Source organism: Spea bombifrons, chromosome 5, assembly GCF_027358695.1.
Source record: "Spea bombifrons isolate aSpeBom1 chromosome 5, aSpeBom1.2.pri, whole genome shotgun sequence".
NCBI classification, from domain to species: domain Eukaryota; kingdom Metazoa; phylum Chordata; class Amphibia; order Anura; family Pelobatidae; genus Spea; species Spea bombifrons.
Window position 1 is genome coordinate 91142327 of NC_071091.1, and position 22208 is coordinate 91164534.

Here is a 22208-nt window from a genome sequence, read left to right on the forward strand (position 1 = left end):
GGGTATAAGAGCTTCACCGTGAGATAAACTATATGGGGCTGGTCTCCAAATTCTTCCAGGGCTGCTTTTCAGTCCCAGTCCGGCCCTGAGTGTAATGTGAGGATTGTTATGTTTCACTTCATTTAGAACTAATCTGCTTTTAAAATATTTTTTATTCTTTACCTCTTCTTTAATTTGTTTATATAAGTTGTTTTATACAACGTATAATATATCTGTCTATGTAATAATGTGTTATATCTGTGTAAAGAATAATCATTTGACATTACTTTAGATTTATGGCTTCTTCCAGCTTGGCGGGGAAAAGGTGTCCTCGAATCTGAAAAATAAACTTTTATATGGATTTAAATAATGCATTTGCTTTTTTTTTTTTTTTTTTAAATATTGAGTAACCTAGCTGTGTGAAATACAAAATGAACCTGTAAACATGTAAAGTTTGTGTTGCCTTGTCGTTCAGTTTACTTTGCCTTCCTACAAATAAAGCTATTTGAAGAAAAAAAAAGCAGTAGACAGGCGTGACAAAAGGCTCCAAAAAAAAAAAAAGCAAAAAAAGCAGCTGCTGTCTGCTGGAGGAGCACTGATATTGTCTGCTTATTAAAATCACCCAGTTCCCAGCTGCAGACCATTTCAGTTTGAACTGATCATCGCATAGTGCTGGGGATTTCTACAAAAGAAGACAAGCAAAGGTAAAAATTCATTATATATATATATATATATATATATATATATATACATACACACATATACATACACACATACGTATATATTTAATATATTCTGCACCTGCTGATCTAATGTAAATGCATTTAAATCCCTTATTGCTTTTTGTACATTAAAATGCATTGAGGTGATATTGTAATCAGAACATTAAGATCTGTGGATTTTTGTAAAGAATGCACCAAATGTATTGTAAAAAATATTCAACTAGGGGGCTCGCATTTCCCTGCAAATTCAGCTCTTTCATTATTTAGAAGTCTTATGCAAGCTCTGCATGTGATTGTGATCTGTGTTTTGTTCAGTACACACAAATACAAAGGCATGTGGCACCCTGGGAGGTGGATACGGCTGCGGAGGGATGCACGTAAAAAAAGAAATAAGATGTAATGCGTGTGTTCTGCTGATTTTGTTATAGTGATTGATTGCTGCGAAACAGTAAGGGGTTGATGTTTGTATCTGAACTCCTGCAATGTAAAATCTTAAATCCTCTAGGTGGATAATTAATAATTGAAAGCATACAATGTCCCTACTTGGAGCATGTGTGCGGCAAGAAAAAGCCCTCCTAGCTATTGGTTCATAAGGAGGGTACCAACTAGGCCATGCTCTGTTGCCTAGCAACAGTGTCTGCCTGCTCTTGCATAAGCTACCTATTAAATGTGTGCACAGTATAAAGTGTTAATCTAAAACATTCTAAATGGATATTACATGCTTTAAAGAGGAAAGGTACATGCGCTGATTTATATCTTCAGACTGCTTTTTCTCTATTAGCTCCAGATTTGGATGTTCAGGTACTGTTACGATCCTGAAAGAGCATTGTCCCGGAGTTCAATGCAACCGATTCATGAACCTTAGGGATCCTAAAGTGCTACAGCTTTAAATAAGTGTAGCGTAGGAGATATGCGTTTAGCTCCCTTTAGGAGTTGTCCTGTCCATAACTCTCACCTGCCCCACAAAGCGGCAATCCAATCCGATGTGCAGCAATCTTCCTCCGACACTGACACTTTGCAACCAGACATGAGATCGCCGTTAAGTGAGGGAGGATGATTGCTGCACGTCATGGTACCAGATCAGATTGTCGCTCAGTGAAGGAGCTGCAGGCCACAAGGAACATACAGGTGGGAAGTGGAGGATGCGGTAAGTACTGTGTGTAGGTGAAATACAGTATATATATATATATATATATATATATATATATATATATATATATATATATATATATATATATATATATATATATAAGAAAAAAGGGAAATAATGTCAAGGACATTAAATTGTCCCTTTTAACCTTTGTTTTGGCAACAGTTTAAGTGTTTTTCAGTCTTTTTCCCCATGATCCGGTTCGCTAATATCGCATTCACTTCTAACCCTCTTCATGTGCTTACAGGAGAGGGCAGGTACATTTTGGCCATAGGTTAAGCCTAGCCAAGTGTTTTAGTTATATAGTGCCATAGTGTTTTAAAACGTATTTGGAAGGCTGTAAATCAATCAGAGAGAAGTATTTTTACATAAAATAGTACATATGGTCAAAGCATTTCCTCCGTCAATATTTACTTTCTATACAGCCACAACACTCTGGCTGGATTTGCGTTCTGGGAACAGTGGGCACAAAGACTTAGGACTCCCCTAACATAAGAAGGTGGAAAGCGTGTACATTCTGAAATAGACACATGTGCACTGTTGGATTGATCTGCTCAGCTTGCATTCAGGTTGATGTATAACCCGAGTTAGCTTGTAGGATTTTTTTAAAAAAATATAAAAAAAATATATAGTTAAGTCCTTATCGTTTGCTATTCGTAATTATTGCAGGAAACTCGGAAAAATGTGCTTCGTCATTCAATTAAATTGTAAATGCATTCAGCTAGAGACAACAAAAGAAACCAGTGTCTGCTGGGATGACGTAATGCAGTTTCACTACAGTGGGCAGAGAGAATTTCTGATAAACATTTAGAAGAGTTTCTAGCATATTGGAGAACTTGTACCAAGTAGTTGTCTCAAGCGCATTTTCTAAATCTATATTCGACTTGACAATAGAGCTTTGTTCAGTAATTCTGTGATGTACTGCCACTGCTGAGTGGCAGAAGCAAAAGACAAACTAATGTTAAGAGTGTCTAGTCAATTATGTTAACTTTAGAAAAACATCAGCGGATTCTTGCAGTTTTTTCATAGATATTAGTTAAGAAAAAAAGCCACCATATTATAGCTAGGGACTAGATTCGTATTTTTATATTGCATTCTTAGGGATGCCTTCTTTTACGGTTAGGTTCTTGGGAGTCATGTAAGGTAGAATTGCTTTCTCCATAGTTTAACCTAAGTTTGCTGAGGCTTCATCCTACTGCTTATTGTATTTTATGTATTTATTATTATTATTATTTATTGTTTTTATAGTGCCGTCATATTCCTCAGTAGATAAACATAACAAGTAGTAAATAACATAACCATTTGACTTACAGAAACAAGAGGTAAGGAAGGCCCCCGCTCAAACAAGCTTACAATTTATGATAATGGTAGAATGCAGGTAATGTTAAAATCCAGAATAGTAGTAGTTTATAGATTATAATTCAAAGAGCCAATAACATTTAAAAATAACTTTCAAAATAAGACAAAGTTTCTTTTTTCAAATTAACTAAAAGTTTGGTTAGCAAGTTAAGCTACACTTATCAATAAACACAATGTATGTCACTTTTCAGTGATTTACCCATGGTCACATGGGTTCCCTGATTTACAGATGTCTGCTGTTTAACCCCTTAAGGACGGATGACGTAATATTATGTACCTGCAAAACTGGCCTTTAAAGTCACGGATGTAATATTATGTCCTCTGCTACTAACAGCAACCCAGGCAGACCAGCACCAAGTGAAGGCCCTTTCATGCATTTGATGGCTAAAGGAGCCAGTCACATGCACGTTGCCAATGGCAGTCTATCAATTGCAAATAAACAGCAGAGGTAAGTACATAAACGTTTTAAAATATATTTTTAACTGCTTCATTATAGAGTAATGAGCAGTCTTTGTATTGCTACCTTTTTTTATTTTCCTTTTTTAAAAAACCTAAACCATTTTTTAATTTATTTTACACTTGGATTGTGAGGATGTGATGGTGACTTATCTCAGTGTAGATCCATAGATTTAGGGTACACATTCATAAAAAAATAAACTAAAAAAAAACTTACAAACGTGCATGTGCTTGATACGATTTTTACCCTGCCATGTCCAAAAACACATGACATACCATGGCATATGGGCTGTTTCCAAAATTGGGATAAATACCTAAATATATCTATACATTTTCTTTCATCATGAAAACATGATAATAAAATTGCTAAACCCCTTCAGAGTTAAGATGTGCTTGGATATAAGTATATAACTAGCCCACGTTTAGCTATTAATGAAAACATTTGGCTATGTTTCCTTTATTATTTGCTAAACATTTGGACACATGGGTAAAAAAGGAATGGTTAAGAGCTTGCATTGTCAGTCTGTGTTTGGAAATGTAACAGAATTAAAAGGTAAACAGGTGGTTGGAGACGGGGTGCTTAGTATTGCCGTGGGAATAGTTTAAATAGGCAAGAGTGTCTAAAATACAGGGCTTTTAAAGGCGAAGATGATGAAGAGTTAAGAAGCTTGTTTGTGTTAGCTTTGTTGGGATTCAGGAGCCAGCCAAAAAATGTAGGAGCCATTTTTTCTTTCAACGATACTAATTAACAAACATTCTTAAACACACATACACATACAACCACACACACACCCAGTAACATATATACACACACCGTAACATACCTTCATACATACAGACACACATACACACTCATTAACATACTGACCACACAGTAAGGTGCAGACACATGCAGATACACACACTAACACAAATGGTAACCTACTTTAATACACATACAAACACTCCCTAACATATTGACATATACATATACTCACACACAAACTCAGTAAAATATTTACACGTTTACTTTTTTTTAACCTCTGCCTTTGTTGGCTCAGGACAGCTCTTCTGCTCTCTCATAGTCCTTGTATGCTGCTTGCATCTGAATGCAGGGAGATTACATCATATGTCCGTGCTCAGACTTGGTGTGGTATGTCCGTCCCAGGAGGAGGTAGGGGGACAAGGTGCTGGTGGGGTTTCCCCTACAAACCCTAGGCACCAGAAAGCCAATATAAACTGGAAAGCTTTGAGACAACTAACCTATCCTAATGTGAAGCTAAATATTCTTAAAGAACAGGCTGATTGCCCATGCATATTAGCCAAGGGTCAACAAATTTTGTTGGGATCTAGGATCCAGCCAGAAAAGTTAGGAGCAAGGTTTTTTTCCTTCCCTAATCATGTTTTTATTTTCCTGGCGTCCGGAGTTTGTCAAACCTTGCTATATACTACCACACACTTACACGCTCTAACACCATACAGTAACAGACATATGCTAACACGTTATGGTAACACAAACATGCTAACATCCTACACTCATGTACACACATGCTAACATTATACACGAATACACACACTCTAACACTATATGCCGACATACACACTCATGCGAATGCCATACTGTAACAAACAACACCATACATGATAGCTAACACTATGGACACATACGCACTGAATCTGGCACTACAATACAGTAGACATACTAACTCTGGCTACATTTACTCATATTTACACATTTACACATTTTACATACTGACTCTAGCACTATACATATACACACATAAACACACATCCACATACTATACTATACATATACACATCCACAGACTATACTATACATATACGCACTGACTCTTACACACACAAACAAGCTGACTCGAACTACAGTATATACACACACACACACACTGACTCCAGCACTCCATATTTACACACATGCACAATGACTCTGCACTAGAGTATACACACACACCGACTCCAGCACTATACATATACACACATGTACACTGATACTACAGTATACATAAACACACTCACTGACTATACATACTACACATAAACACACTGACTCTGACTGCACAACCCTGGGCGCCATGAAGTGGTTTCGTGCCCTGATGTAGACATATACATTCCACAATAAAGGATATCACAGGAAGTTATGGCAGTTTAGTACCCCACTTCTCCTTCATTTAATGTGAGTCGTAATCATGGAACTAGCACACAGGGCATAAACCTGTTTTCAGGACTGCCCCAGCAAATTATGGTTTCCTGGCAGATATCATCACAGACATAATGTAGCATATAAAGCTCCAAGGATAAAATTCCAAATCATTGTTAACCTCTGTGCCTTAAAAGCATTTTTATGTCTGACTTTAAAACTAATTCCTTCTAATACTTATATTCTACTCATCGTGTTTGATATATATATATATACCTATTTAAAAAATAATTCCTTTCTCTTGATATGTTTTTCAAGATTTAACCCTGTGTGGGAGCTACGTATCGGTCATTGTATTAAATCAGTAAAGAGCGAGACAGACTTATCAAATCCAGTTTGTAATCCTGTCTTGTTCTTTGTTGTTGGGTAAAACTCCACTTACGGGGGCAGCTGTCACAGTCAATGGGAAGGTGGTGACATAGCAAAACCAAAATAGAAAGGCAGCAATGAATGTCGCAAACTCTTAGCCTTCATATGTAAATACTCTTCATAAAGGCCTCTGGAAGGATTTTGATAAGACAAAATACAAAAAAGTAAGTATCTTTGTAATATACTTTAGTCTGTGTTATCCGTGTGTTGTGTAGTGATGCTATTTATAGTTATTTGGACTATTTATAGGTTGTATTGGAGGGCATTTAAATTAGTTGTCCCACGCTCGTTTCAGCAGAACTAATTTAATTGTTGATGCTTCAATTAAACACATTTTCTTATTCAGCTGTATGAATGCACAAAAAAATGGTTCAGTCTATAAAAGATGCATCATGGAAATTATAAATGTATACTAGTCTGCCTTGAACTGCTTGTAAGTGAATTTTGGATATATATGTATTTGTGGGGGGTATTTTTCTTGGGGGTAAGGGGCAATCAGTATTTATATTGGTAAATGTGGTATATCAAAACACCCATGGTGTATTTCTGGTGCTTTTTTCAGTACATAAATACCAACCATCAGCTTTAAGCATGCTTGTTTGAAGAAAGGGGAAACAAAGCTATTTTAGGTTTACTTATTTGGGATGCATTGTTTAAAAATTAAAGATGAGTGAGGAAAACTCAAGGGGAAGGTTACAATGTTCCTCTGCAATCTTTCTTGTGAAAAAAACTGCTTTAAATTTGCACTAAAAATTGTTAAGTATCCTTAAGGTCAGTTAATGATCTTATGTTATTAGTAATAGCTACAAGTGGCAACAATTATTGGGACCTGTGAGTATTTCGTACATTATGAACAATATCTTTTGGAAAAGAAAGTGTGTAATGAAACTGTTTTGGTCTATACACACTCACAAAACAGTACAGTATAAAATAACACAAAAAGAAATTGTAGAAATGCTATTATCAACAAACATGAGAATTCTAAAGGGTAAAAGGCCATCCCTAAAGACCCTGGCATCCCTGTTTCAACAGTTCACAATACTATTAAGACGTTTGCTGCTCGTGAAATTGTCAAGAACCTCCTGGGAGCTGGTGGCAAGAGGAAAACACTAGACAAAATCCTCATGCAAGACAGTCTCACAGCTTAAGGCTTACCTGGAACATTCATCCTATGCCATTTAAATGTGGACTTATTCAACCTGTACCATATGCCACAGACTAAACCAAGAAGGGTGATGGCCAAGGGCAAACCCTACACAGTGAAACCACAATCATTCTGTGAAAAGGTTATATGGACAGAGGAAACCAAAGTACAGCTATTTGTTAATGTAGACCAGTGATATATTTATAGGTGATGAAATTAAGGAAAATAATACCCTACATGCCATTGGGTATAGTAAATATGGTGGAGGATCCATAATGTTATGGTGGCTGCTTTGCTGCCTCTTTTACTGGAGGCCTTGAACATATGAATGAAATCAGAGGATTACCAAGACATTTAACAGCAAAATGTGCCACCCAGTGTCAGAAAACTAGGTATTGTCTGAAGATCATGGGTCCTTCCGTAGGACAATGATTCAAAGCACACATCTCAAAGCACAAAAGAAAGGTTGAAAATATAAAAGTGACCTGTTTTAGACTAGCCATCAATGGGTCCTGAATTCAATCCAATTGAAAACCTATGAAAAGAGATGAAATCTGCCATTGGGGAAGGGAAACCTGCAAACATTCAAGAGCTTGAACAAAATTCAGTTAAAGTGAAAGAAGCTTAAATGTGTCTACAAGAGATGGTCATTGTTTACAGGAGTTGTGCAACCAAATATTGGGGAAGAGTGCCTTTAATGCTGTCCAGATCATATTTTATGTTTCTTCCACTACAGCACCAAGGGCATTTTGTGCACACCTTTGTACATTCCACTGATATTCTGACAATATGAAGAATTATAGCTTTCTAATTATTCCTGAACATATTGTACATGATGTAAAAGAAATATTCAAGGAAGCCAGTAGCATTCACCATAATGCTTGTCAGCTCGGACCATGTGTGGGAGAGCAGTGTGGTTTCAGAATGACACAGAGTGGTCAGTGTGTATGGGTTTTTGCATCATTATGGCTGAGGGTGATCAGTATGAGTCTGTGTTACTAAGTTAGTTTAATAAATAGGCTTTAGTGAGAAGAGATATCCCCTATTATTTGTAAACCCAAGGTCAGCTGCCCGTTGGCAGTGTCTGTACCGGAATACCAGTGTCAGTGACAAAGCTTGTGAAAATCATTGTTGTATCTGGGTTATTCAGTATAATACCCACCACAATTTTGTTTAGTGGTATTATTTAGTGGCACATTCTGTAGTAGTTTCCACATCAAAATGGGTTACAGCAGCTCCCATGTTGATGATCTATAGGGTGGAGGCTCCAAAAATATATACATACATATATGCCGAACGTAAATATCACAGGGACTGTTGACTGTCCCTTATAGCCCAACTAAAGAAGAATTCATATTAAGTATTTATTCATAGTAAAGGAGGATCTTGCTTTAGCGGTTTGCAGATCTCTTGAGACAATATTCACTCACATCAAATAGTAAGTAAGGTGTCCATAAAAGATAGAATGTGTGAAATTAAGAGTTGAATAACTAAGGCTTACTTTCAGAAATTGTGAGTGTGCCAATAAAACTCACACACATTTATTATAAACACTCCCTCCATAGCTTCCTGATTTTTCTGGCACATTTTTTCATGACAGCATGGAGAGTCATGAAGGTTTTAAGGGATTACTATGCATTCTTCAAAAACGAAAACCTGAGGTAGAAGCTGCAGCTGCCCTCCTCTTTGGTCCAAAGCACCACTGACAGGAAAGATGCTCCCTTAGAAATCAATGTACTTTTCATTTATACCGATTCGCAGAACCAACGCTGGAGCCAACTAGAGGTGAGTATATAATGTCCAAGGAGATGTACTTGGATGAATCTTCTGCTTTGAAAATAGCTAGGGGAGGAGAAAGGTACGGATGCGAAGGGAGACATCCTGCATTTGTAAGGTGCACACTATGAAAAGGGACCATGCAGCTATCCTATACTTTAATGTGCATGTGATGGCTGGAGTTAAAGCAAGATTTTATCCAGTACTAGTTTTTTTTTCTTAAAATCGATGGTAAAATGTTTTTGTTATTTTATTCGTTGTTTTTTTGATCTGATAAACGTTTGCTAAATGTTTTCATTGTGTCAGACCAAATGTTTGTTCCGCTTGGGATGGATCACAGTTTGTGGTTTTTCTTTTTTGTGTTCAGCCTGCTGGAAATCAGATTACAACCGTCTCACATTAAAGGACTGAATAAAACCTCTGATACTTGTGACATGTAGCAGATTTACTGTGTTGAAAACTTGGTACTTATTTTTTTTTTTTTTTAACTGTTCAAAACATGCATATGCTCATAAAGCAAATTAAACTTGAGTGAACTGAGGAGTGTACATTAAGCATTTTTAAAAAGCTATTCTGGAGTAAAGACCTAAAACTGGTCTTATCGCCACAAAGACCAAGTGAGAGTACCGGCTAACCGGACAATTCCACTGGTTGCCACGTAGCAGAACCATCTTGTTCCAAGTGCATCCTGGAGCACTGTTACTCTGTCTTTTGACTGGTCTTAATTACATATCTGTTTCAGGTAATTCATTATCAGTTGAAATAGCAACCTGTTAGGCTGTATTTTCTTGTTAAAAATGGTTTGGTGGGGCCTCTTAGCCCTTCCTCTCTGTACTGCTCTGGCTGCCAATCTCTACCATAAAAGGTCTTCTACTTTAAAAGAACCTCACTCCCTCACACACAACATCTCACTCCTTTATACACCAATCCTATCACATCACTCCCATCACACCTGTAACATCAGTTACATCTTCCCATCAGTGTCTATTGGGGTTTGTAGAGCTTTGCTGTTTCACGCGCACAAGCATGAAATGGCAAGTGGGAATGTCTGTAGACTGTGCTGATATCATACATAGGGAAGCGCTTTGGAGGAATGACAAAACTGTCTAATAAACCTTTAAACACAGTTTCTAAGTTTCAGGGAACATTATGGAGAGGTTTCTTTAACCTTTCTACATGATGCTGATCCTGCCTCGCATTTTCAGGATGTATCTAATTTTAAATGGTCTTGTCTTGTTGCACTATGCAAGTCTTTTATATAAAATAATACTTAATTAACATATCGCCACTATAATAAATAAGTCTGTTGTTGCTGTATTATGTATTTCCCCGGTAAAACTGTGTTTTCAACCAACCATATGATAGCAGAGGAACATCTACTATATATTATAATAAATAGCAATTACACTTAATTGGGCAGTTGCTTTAATTTGTAGTTTTGTATCTTAGCCATTACATCTGAAAATAGCATTTCGAGTAACCTTTGTTTATACGGCAAATGAGATCATTTTTATTGAAAGAGAGGTTTACAATGCATTGCTATTTTAATGGTTTGTTTTGCCGTTTCTTTCCTGAGCAGTTTTTGTTTTAAAATCCTTGTTTAGACTGCACTTTTGTGTCTTTCCTTTCCTAGTTATGGAAATAGCGGGTTTTAAAGCCTATTATGTGGGCATAGATCATCATTGTTAAAGTTGAGGTACATAATCACCTGGATACAGGTACCATAGTCCTGTCATCAATCATATACTGTTATGTCTATTGTACCCTCAGGTATGAAAGGTTTAAGAGAATAGGCCGTTGATCTACAGGAGCCCCGGTACCATGCTTACAGCTCTGAACAAGGCTCTGACCTGTATTGCTAGGTTAATTACAAACACCAATTCATTATTCACTGATGAATTACCAAAAAATGGCACTGACATCTTCCCAATTGCATTAATGGTCAAGGGGTTGGAAAGAAATGCAGTACATACACGGAAATTGGTTATTTTTCTGTAAAAAAAAACAAAAACAAATGATCCTTCCCACCTAGATGTTTTACTTTACTGAGAGGTTGGTAGATAATTGGAACAGTCTCCAATGAGAAATGGTTGAGGCTTATACCGTGGGGGAATCTTAACACGCGTGGGGTAGGTATTTGGACTTTGATGAGACCAATGACTGATTAAGGTTTGAGTCTTCACAGCAGAAAAACTGGGCAGACCGAATGAGCAGAATGGTTCTTAAAAGCCATCAAATTCTGTCTTTATCACCAGCTATGGGTTTACGGGCATCGCACCTGCCAGGCCCTATCCATCTGTATACTAAGTGCTATTGCACTTTTACTATTACTCGAAAAAGAGGCAAAAGCAAGGAAGGCTGGTTTTGGATTCCCAAACCAACGCCAATGACTCTGCAACATTTTCAATGTATAATTAGTTTGATCTTTCTAGTAAGTGTGCATCTTAAACTTTGTCATACACTGGAGCTAAGCATGGCACAAGACTGCAAGCAACCCGATCTACTGCAAATAATATTTGCTCATCTGGCTCTTCTACAGAAACAGTTTGGACAGTTTCGTAACTTCTCTGGTTAATATGATATCTGACATCTTGTTGTGGATCTTGATGTCTCTGCCACTTGGCATCCACACCGTTTTAACTGAATGAGTACCTGCTGCCTGCTTACTTATCCCTCTGACGATTGTGAAGTTCCAGCTCTTACAAACACTACACAGAAACGGTAAATGTCCTAAGTAAGATGATATGTTATTGGACCCGGCAACTTCCAAATATCGGATATCATTTTAATTCTCTTTTTTTTTTTTTTTAGCTTGGTACATAGAGGCATATTTATACACACTAATACTGGAGCAAAGTCTTAAGTGTGGCGCAATCATCCTGGAAACCAGTACAATGTTCCTGTTGATTGTCCCATATCCGACTATTTAAACTTGTAAGGTAATATATTTAGAACTGGATATTTGTATTATGCCAGAACTTTTTCTTGGTTCTTTTTTTAACAAACATTTTGTAAAACATGAGAACTATTTTTCTTTATAGAACAATATATAAATAGCAGACCCCAGGTAGCCTGGCACCCCTAAAATGTTGCCGCTGACACCTTTTTGTATAATTTTCATGTTGATTTATAAAGATAACTGCTGTTCTAAAAAATAAGCTTACATTACTTTGTCTGACACCAATATATATAGGTCTCTCTATATATCTATTTAAACTTGTTTCAGTTCCGAAGTTTAATGGGTTGAAATTTAATTCTGAATATCATATTCATCTGCCAACTGTTTAATTCGTTATTTTTAGAACAGTGCATACAGCGTTGTCAATCTGGCTTGCATTGCAGCTTGTTGGATAAACTCATTCAAGTTATACATCGTAATTATACTGCATGTTTTAAGACAATATCATATTGTGTATATGTTTCCTTCCTCTTTAGTTAAAGTTGATTACATGTAGAAAAACATGTAAAGTTACTAAAACTTTTGAGACTTTGGAAGTCTCTTCTTCAAATGGAAACAAACACAAACATATATATATATAATACCGTATTGGCTCGAATATAGGCCGCACTTTTTTCCCCCACTTTAAGTCTTTAAAGTGGGAGTGCGGCCTATATTCGGGGTCTAGCGCCCGACGCCCGGGACATGCAGTCCCGGGCGCCGGGCAGGCAGCGGGGTTAGGATACAGATCCCCCGCAGCGGTGCAGGGGACCTGCATCCTACTCCCCGATACGCTCAGACAGCCTCCCCTGCCAGCACTTCCCACGGGGGGGGGGTGCCGGCACGATGCGTTTTACCTCTGCCCCCCCCCGGACTTACCGGAGCAGACTCCCTGGTGTCTTGCGGGGCCGGCGGGGGACATCTACGCAATACAACTTCCGGTGCCGGCACTGGATGTGCCAGCACCGGAAGTTGTATACGCGTATTGCGTAGATGTCCCCCGCCGGCCCCGCAAGACACCCGGGAGTCTGCTCCGGCAAGTCGGGTGGGGGGCAGAGGAGGACAGTGGTAGCATATCTCGGGGAGGGAGGACAGTGGTAGCATATCTCGGGGAGGGAGGACAGTGGCAGAATATCTCGGGGGGGAGGAGGAGGAGGACAGTGGCAGCATATCTCGGGGAGGGAGGACAGTGGCAGCATATCTCGGGGGGGGACAGTGGCAGCATATCTCGGGGGGGGACAGAGTGGCAGCATATCTCGGGGGGGGGACAGAGTGGCAGCATGTTTTTTTGGTGCTTTTTTAAAGAAAAAAACTTTTTCTTTAAAAAAGCACCAAACTTTTAGGGTGCGGCCTATATACGGGGGCGGCCTATATCCGAGCCAATACGGTATATATATATAAAAATCAACCCAATATATGAATAATTTTGATATACTAATAATAGTAAACAAAAACATCTTCTCAAATATGTAACATCCGAGTATGGCAGAAACGGGTACTCACAAAAGAAGGTCCGTATCAATCTCGGAGTAACAGATCATCAGCCTCAGCACACAAGCAGGAATCAGTTTAGGAGCAAATGGAAACACCATTCTGTAGTAGAGACCTGGAGGGTCCTTAATGCTTAAATAACTTTACATCTTCCTCTATGTTGGCCCAATGAAAGGCATCAACCTGAACTAAAGGCATTTTCTCTTGGACTAATGTCAACATCCATATTTCTTCTAGAAATATACTAGAAACCTTTTGCAAAATTGAATGCTAGAAAACATATTTTGTGACCAGGACACAGAATTAGAATGGGTGCAGAGAATGTTGATAGGATAATCCTTCATGCAGTGGCTGGGATAAATTAGTTATGCATCAGAAGTTTGGAAAGTGGTCTTATGATCATAACAAGGGACTCTGATAGAGACAAGAGATTATAGTATTCTCAGTGAATTATGTAAAATCCAAATAAAATTCTCCGGTTTTAGGTCTCCATGACTCGATGGGATACAGCCAAAATTATTAAAAGAGCTTCAAAGGGTCCTGGAAAAAATATTATCAGACTTATTTAGCCAAGCACTATTGACAGGAGCAGTTCCAAAGGATTGGAAATTGTGGTACAAGAAACAAGGTAGCAGGGAAGACTCGGCCAACTACAGACCAGTACGTCTTACGTCAGTAGTTGGCAAATTAATGGAAACCATGTGTGACGGAACCCCCTTGTACCTCAGCTGGGTTCCTCTATCAGAACCTTGCTTCCTCACTTACCATCTCTCAGAATGGCTGGTGGAACAAACCAGTCACCCAAACCACGAAGCTTAGTGTAGAGTGAAGAACAGCACACAGAGCAGGGAGCGTTGGCAATTCACTCAGTCATCACCAGAAACAGAACTCTTTTTTATTGAAAACATCAATATTTAAACAGTACAAGGCTCTGTATTTGCACTAAGCCCACCTCAGTCCGGTAGGGGGATCGCTATTGTAGTCTGTGGGGAGGATGGTAAACATGGGCAGTTCCCTGACTCCTGCTGGCAATTAGATCTTGGTGCAAATACTGGCCGTGGAGGTATTTGTCCTGTAAGTCCTCACCTGATGGAGAGTAACACCACACATAAACCTCCTCCCAAAAACCAGGTGCCCCGAATCTGTGTTCAAGCTCCACAGTCTTTAGAGTCTCTTGTACTTGGGGAAACATGGCACTCTATTCCAGGGGTAAGAAGTAGTCTCAATGAATTCCCTGTACCCACCTCTCCAAAGAAAGAACCTCTTCCAATGCCAGGGCCCATAGTCTGTAGGAAGGAGGCAGGCCCCTCCAGGAGCCTATGGCACGGAGGCTTCTGTGACACCATTCTAAAGGAAAAGATTGTTAAATATCTGGATGTAAATGGGTTGCATGATTAGAAGCAGCATGGGCTTACTGCAGGTACATCTTGTCTAATTTAATATTTGACTGAGTAACTAAAATAAAAGACCAAGAGGAGCAATTGATACCGCCTCTCTGGATTTAAGCAAGGTATTTTACACTGTCCCTCTTAAAAAACTGGAAACTCAATATGTATAGCTTTGAGGAAAAAAGAGAAATAGGAGACACATTAGTGCTGGAACTTGAAACCCCCTTCCCCAAACTGGTGCGATATAGTAGGAAGCATACAGTTGTCTAAATGTTCTGGTATGCCGTTTATGTTAAGATTACCTTTCACTGGAACTAAGGGGCCCAACCCCTGAAAAACAGGGCCAGACCATTATCTCTCCTTCACCAAACTTTACAGTAAGCACCATGCATTTCGGTATGGTAGTGTTTTCCTGGCATCCACCATTCATTGTGCCCACATCAGACTACCAGATAAGTATGTGTGATTTATCTCTCCAGAGAACACGTTTCTTCACAGAGTCCAGTGGCGGAATGCTTTATATCACTCGCTTGGCATTGTACATAGTGATCTTTGGCTTGTGTGCAGCTGCTCAGCCATGGCAACCCATTTCATGAAGCTCCCGACACTCAGGGCTTATGCCGAGGTCGCTTCCAGAGGCAGTTTTGAAATCTGTAGTGAGTGATGAAACAGAGGACAGGTGATGTTAATGCGCTACCCGTATCAGCACTCGGTAAGTATGTGTGGGTCTACCACTTCGCAGCTGAGATGGATAAGACAGAGAGACACAAAGGAATATATCACAGGCAGAATTCCAGGTAATGCTATGTATTGTATATTATGGCAGGACAAGCAAATACAGGTTAAACTGTCTCTTAGCAAGAAATCAGACATGGCAGAAAGCCCACTGGCAGGGCAGACGGCAGGAAGCCCACCAGGCAGGGTATAAGGCAGGAAGCCCACCAGGCAGGGTACAAGGTAGGAAGCCCACTGGGCAGGGCATAAGGCAGGAAGCCAGGAACCCTACAGGTACAGGTGCAGGGCCAAAGCAAAATGGTCCACAAACTTCAAGGCTGAGCTGGATGTAATGGGCTGGGTGCTCCAGAGTGAAAAGGGTTACACCCAGGTAAGTAGAGGCAGCTGGTTGGCTTGTTAGCCTACAGTGTACTGGCTGACAGGGTGGAATCCTCACACTGAGTTATGGCAAAGATGGCATCCTATAACAGTCTCACATTTGAAGAAAGCGACCTCTTCAGTACGACCTATTCTACTACCAATGTTTGTCCATGAAGATGGCTGCCTAGGTGCTTGATTTTATAAACTTGTTAGCAAAAGGTGTGGCCGAAACACCCAAACTCGCTGTATATAAATCCTTGCCCTTTGTATGCTGTAGTATTAACATTAACCTTCACTGAATCCCATCACCTTCAGAGGATATGGGAGTTGTATTGCCCACAAGTGGGTATGCCAGTATACAAACATGGATAGGTTCACTTATTATGAAAAATATATAATTTGCCTAGCTAAAGCATACTGTTTATAAGGTTGTCACCTAAATATAATTAAAGCAAAACTAAAAAAAAAAATTGTCTAGCCCCCTACAGGGAAATACATCTGTTGACCGTGGCACTCAAACCGTTAAATCACATAAAATCTAACAAATATATATGCATGTATGGGAAAGTTATTTGTCACAGATACATATTGTGGATATTGGTATTACCCGGGGCATTTCATGCAAGTGGTAACTCATGGTCTGTTCTAGCAAACCACGCCTACATCAATAAGGCTGGCTCTTCTTACATCCGTGCGTTTCTCTTGCAATCGCAAATATCTTGGAGCGATATAGAAGTTTAAAATTTAGGTGAAATTTAGATTGCTGTTCTCATATACAATATATAAGTAGGATAGTCACAGGATTTCTGTTGCCCTGGGCAAAAAAAAAAATACAATGTGGACAGTCCTATTTAAGATTGGTTGAATAAATGTTGTTAAGAATAAGGAATGCTTAATATGGTGTTATTGCCATTTTAGGTTTTGTAGTACAGCATTACACATTGCTTCTGGAAATTTTATGTAGAATTAAAGAACTTGATTAATGCTTGAACTGGACTTATTTTTGTCATGTGCATTATTTTGTTTGTCTTTTAAAACTGCTACCCTGCATTTTTCCTCTAGGCATTGCTATGTGGATACTTGGTAGCAATGACTGATGTGGAATCTACGTATGCAGATTTCATAGCCTCTGGAAGAACAGGAAGAAGAAATGCTCTGCATGATATACTTGTCTCATCTGCAAGTGGAAACCCAAGCGAATTGGCTCTGAAGTTATCAGAGCTTGACCTAAACAAGTCTGGTAAATATATTTAAACAAATAAGTTTTTAATGTGTAATATCTGCTTACAGATACAGACCTCTCCTTAAAATGTACCTTCACGAAAATGACTAGGTGGCACATTATAGGGTAAGGAATTTCAACAATACATTGTTTGCAATAAGACCGTAAAAGAAAAGCAGGTCTCAGATTAGTCTGTCTTTTTGTTAACTTTGCTGAGCATAAACATGATGTTATACATCCCCACAATCTAGCTGGTATTCTATAATTGTCACTTGGTTGGTGGCTGTCAATTTCTTGTCCACAAATTGTGCCCCCAGCTGTCAGATGCTGACAGCTAGAGACTAGGCTGTCAAATGACTTAGCCCTACAGGTACAAAAAGGCCGTGGCGTAGGGGATACGTCATTTTTTGTGGCATATCCCCTACTTCCACAGTCATGAAGGGGTTAAACAGAACATTTTTACAGTAAGTGCCACAAAGCTCTGCTGGGTGGTGACCACAGGCACTGTTTAGGTTTAAGAATATAGCAGATTGCTATTCGGGGATACACATGAGAATCTGGCCAATTTTTTTTTTTTACTTAAATCACACACACACACACACACACATACACACATCTCTTACCTTCTTGGCCATCTACAATACTGAGGGCCAGGATATGATGTCATATCCCAGCGTGATGCATTTTAGCTGTGGAGTAAGGTCGCTATAGATCTCTGATCTCCCCAACTGCTGCCCTAGGCCTAAGCATCCTAGGCAAGAATGCGCCACTAGGTGAATTTATCTGCATTTTGTTTCTCAGAGCAGGAGAAAAATTGTACATTATTAGTTTTGTGTCACATGGCATGCAATTGGTGATGTTAAAACAAAGATTGCAAAAATTGTTGGTTAATAAATTCCTTTTGCATAAATACTACCAACTAGAGGACTGTGTGATCCTTTCCTGTTTCCCTGTATTGGCTACAATGTTGGTGTTATTTAGAGAAACGCAAATTTACAGCAAGTTTGTAACAATCCCTAGTCGACCCCCTGCGCTGAAAAGTGATCAGGGGAATATGTATATGTTTTTTTTCCATTATTACCTTAGATGACCCTTCTCTCTTTCTAGGGAAGGGTCATCCAAGGGCTGCCATAATGATCAGATCACTCCTATTGGCCAGGAGTGATCTGATCATCATTAGCCCACTTTTGACTTTAATTGCTGCAGCAATTGACCGGGCAGCACCCTTGACTTCCAGGTCAGTGCCAGTATTTTTCTTAAACATTTTTTTAACTCTTTCAATTGGAGCACACCATTTATTGATATTTAGCCCCCACAAGCTTGCAGTGCTGCGATTGTGTCATACGCAATTGTGGCATTGAAGGGGCATTGAAGGGGTTAACACTGCACAATCGCTCTTAATGGAGCGATCGGACAACAAGGGAGGGTTGAGGCAAGTCTCCACACATGTGGCAACTGAAGAAGCGTTTCTCCCTGTCCGTGAAGCTGGCAGCTGGGATGTGATCGTGGCATTGAAAGAGTTAAAGCTGCACTGTCACTCTCATGGAGCAATCATGCAGCAGGGGGACGTTGTAGCAGGTCCCCACACAAGTGTGTGACTGTGGCGGTAAGCCGACGATTGCATGTTGAGCCTGCAAAATCGCTCCTATGGGAGTGATCAAATGCTCAGGCGGGCTGTGTTGGTCTGCCTGGGCAGACGCCTGGGCAGACAGTAGCAGCAGCAGTGCCCCCGCAGTCACCACAATTTTGGTGGCGTAGGGACATTTTTTTTGCATGAAGTAACAGGTACGTCACCGGATGTGAAGGGTTTAATAGATTACTATTATTTTTGACATTTCAATGTTGTAACCTTGAAAATGCTAAACATTTTTCTATGTTTATTTTTCTTTTACAGCGGGAGATGAAAATGATCAGACAAAACCCAGTGATCAGAATACAGAAGATCAGAACCAGGAACCAAAGCAGGAAAACTAACACTGTTGCCTAATACGTTAAGAATTCTTTCTAAAGGTTATAAACCTAAAAGCAATATTACACTCTGTAGCACTGAAATGAATAATTACATTATGGATGTGAAAAACTATTTGAACGTATCAAAAACATTACAAGCAACGGACATACATAAAAGATTGTTTCTTAATTTTCGAATTAGTAATGGCTGAATTTTTTTTTAGAAAACCACATTTTATCACATGAAAATTAAGTGAAATTCCACTGGGAAGCCACGGATTCTCTTTTAGCGAGTGCAGTTTGCTTTTCTTTTTTTTTTTTTTTTTTTTTTTATAAACACTCAAAGGATTCAATTAAGTGCAGTTTCAAAGGCTTCCATGATTTATACAGTTCAAATAATCACTCTGGCAAAAGATTTGCATACTGAAATATGAAATAGCGAAGCGAAAATGTTAAGAAAAAAATCAAGAATCAAATTTGTGTTTTAGCAATCTCTGATGTTTACGAATGGTTGTAAAGTACGGTTAAATCTTCTCCACTGCCCTTGTGAGAAACATGCCATGCGTACTGGTTAACAATTTGTAGAAGGGCTGGTTTTTGTATCGCTTCCGTCAAACACAAAATTATCCTGATCAGCCTATACTGTTAATGGCATATCATTGCTCAGTTTATAGTTAATGAGCATTTAGTACATTATAAAATATCCATGCCTCATACAATACTTATTAGCAGCAATTAGCTTACCGTGTTGTGTGACATATATATATTAGGTTAATCTATCTCACTGTCTGGCTTAGATGTTGCAAATATCATACAGGGGGGGAAAAAAAATCACGATTTATACAGGTTTCGTTTTTACTGTATTTTTTTTCATTTCACAGAACTCATGTCAGGTAATTTTAAAATGAATTTGTTATTGTAGAAATTAATGCACTAACGACATTCTAGTTCTGGATACTACAAATGCACTGAGGATTAGTGTGCGATTATAAGGGCACACAGACTCCTTCCAAAATGAGTATCTCTTTCTAACACTGTATTTGTTACAAGTGTAATAGTGCACTTTTTAATGTTTGTAAATTTTACTAAATCAATAGTGTTGTTGTTGATTAGTTCCAATAAACAATAAAGTTAACAAAGTAGTCTGATTATAGTTATAAATATGTACTCAATTTGACTTCAAGATCATTCTGCTATAATACTGTTGTAAAATGAAATTTGTATCCTTTTAGTGGTTTACTAACTTTTTTTCCATAGTTATCAAAAATCCAGTTTACTGTACCACAAGGGATTATTTCCAAAGCTATTCCAGGAGGGAGAAATACACAAAACTCACTGCACCAAAAGTTTAAATGGTTTTGCTACAACATTTTACAGAATACATTGGGCCAAAAAGTAGATTGTAAACCGAAAGGAGCACAATAATTAACAGAGGTGTAAAAACACAGAAATATGTTTAGAGGCAAGCAATTCTATTTATACGTATTATGCTTCAAGTATCAATGCAGGCATTGCTTGCAGTATCTTTTATAAATCTCCCCCACTGTGTCTGAGTAAAATACCAAGAGATATTACATTTAAAGGAATACCCCAGACCTCAAGTAAACCTTAATCTCTTTGAAGATGCATGACACACTATAATGTTTTACAATCCTTGCTGCTTAAGACGCAGGAGGTAATAATACGTCCTACATTTAGAACTCCTCCTGAGCAACAGGAAGACCACCTTCACCACGTCTGGGTTTTAACCAATATCAATTTTTTCACCAATAACATTCACAAAAACCTTAAGCAACATTGCCTGTATCTCTGCCCCTCTCCATTGAAGCACTTTTCAACACCATTTATTATAATAATCTGTGATCACAACAGAAGTATCTATACTATTTATTTTACAAAAATATATTTATTTAAAAATAATAATTGATAGTATTAAAATAATTTGATTAAATAGTGTTTAGTAGGGAATTTTATTTAGTAAATTAGTAAATTGCACGTGAAGTAGGTAAGCGACTTAAATTAGATGGGGAATTTAGGGTTAGGATTACTTTAGTTAAGCAAGTCTAGTAGTTGAGATGAGAGTCATTAGCTCCAAGTTTAGTAAGGGGAATTTTATTTGAATGCATTAATAGGATTGTTTGGGGGACATTAGTGAATAAGTAGCTCAGTGGCTTATCGTAAACTGGTACTCGATCACCATGAGACTACAGAATTCTGCCATGGTAATAGCTGAAGGTTGTAAAAGCACGCTGCTGCCCTCACCTGGTGATATGAGGAATTACACATATTCAGAGAAGAACATTTTTCACTTAGAATTCTTCTGACACTTGTGCATACGTTTAAAGAGTACTTCATGCATAAATTGAGTAAGAGTACTTATGTATATCAGTGATGGAAGGCATGGCCATGCAAGACCATGCAAACTGAGGCCAGCCCCTTATAGTTCCAGCGTATGCACATGCCTTTTACTTTTGAAAATCTCACATATTTCTTGGCTGATGAAAAGTGGTTTTACATCTACTATGGTGAATTTAACACTTCTGTAACCAAATACAGCATTATTATATTTATTGATTTATATATCACCATCATATTATGCAGTGCTGTACTGGAACCAAGTTTCTAGAACTGTTGAATATAGAAACATTTTCCAGGAATAATGTTATAATATTAATATTGTTTTATATAGTGCCATCTTATTCCGCAGCACTGTATAACGGGTAAACAGTACATGACAAGTATAAGGGATGGTCACCCAAGTAGTAGTTAAATAACATTTCTGCGGTGCTTCTGTTCAGCTATAATCCTCTTCTCTCTCATTTAGTGTACCCACACAAGTTATACATATTTTTTTCAGGACAGGAAGGGCTTTATTCAGTTACCATTATTTTGATTATATCTAATTTCCATAAACAAAAATATATATATAAAACATGGTCAACAATTGACAGTTTCTGGACATTTTCTTTAAA

General features: G+C 38.4%; 1 protein-coding gene across 2 annotated transcripts; it reads left to right on the forward strand.

The window, feature by feature from the left end:
* The first annotated feature begins 549 nt into the window (after nt 1–549).
* On the forward strand, nt 550–19855 carry PKIA (cAMP-dependent protein kinase inhibitor alpha). Of its 2 annotated transcripts, none has more exons than XM_053467576.1 (3): nt 550–683; nt 17127–17304; nt 19181–19855. In XM_053467576.1, the coding sequence occupies exons 2-3, from the start codon at nt 17154–17156 to the stop codon at nt 19258–19260; spliced, it is 231 nt and encodes a 76-aa protein (XP_053323551.1). In that variant the 5' UTR covers nt 550–683; nt 17127–17153; the 3' UTR covers nt 19261–19855. The 2 variants fall into 2 exon arrangements, with proteins under 2 accessions (XP_053323551.1, XP_053323552.1); XM_053467577.1 differs by lacking the exon at nt 550–683 and adding an exon at nt 6251–6396.
* The last annotated feature ends 2353 nt before the right edge of the window (nt 19856–22208 follow it).

Bases quoted from the DNA above. Each gene is read 5' to 3' on its own strand.
- PKIA (XM_053467576.1), top strand. From the start codon at position 17,154: ATGACTGATGTGGAATCTACGTATGCAGATTTCATAGCCTCTGGAAGA. The intron at 17,305-19,180 runs GTAAATATATTT...TTTCTTTTACAG, and splicing joins GCTTGACCTAAACAAGTCTG to CGGGAGATGAAAATGATCAG.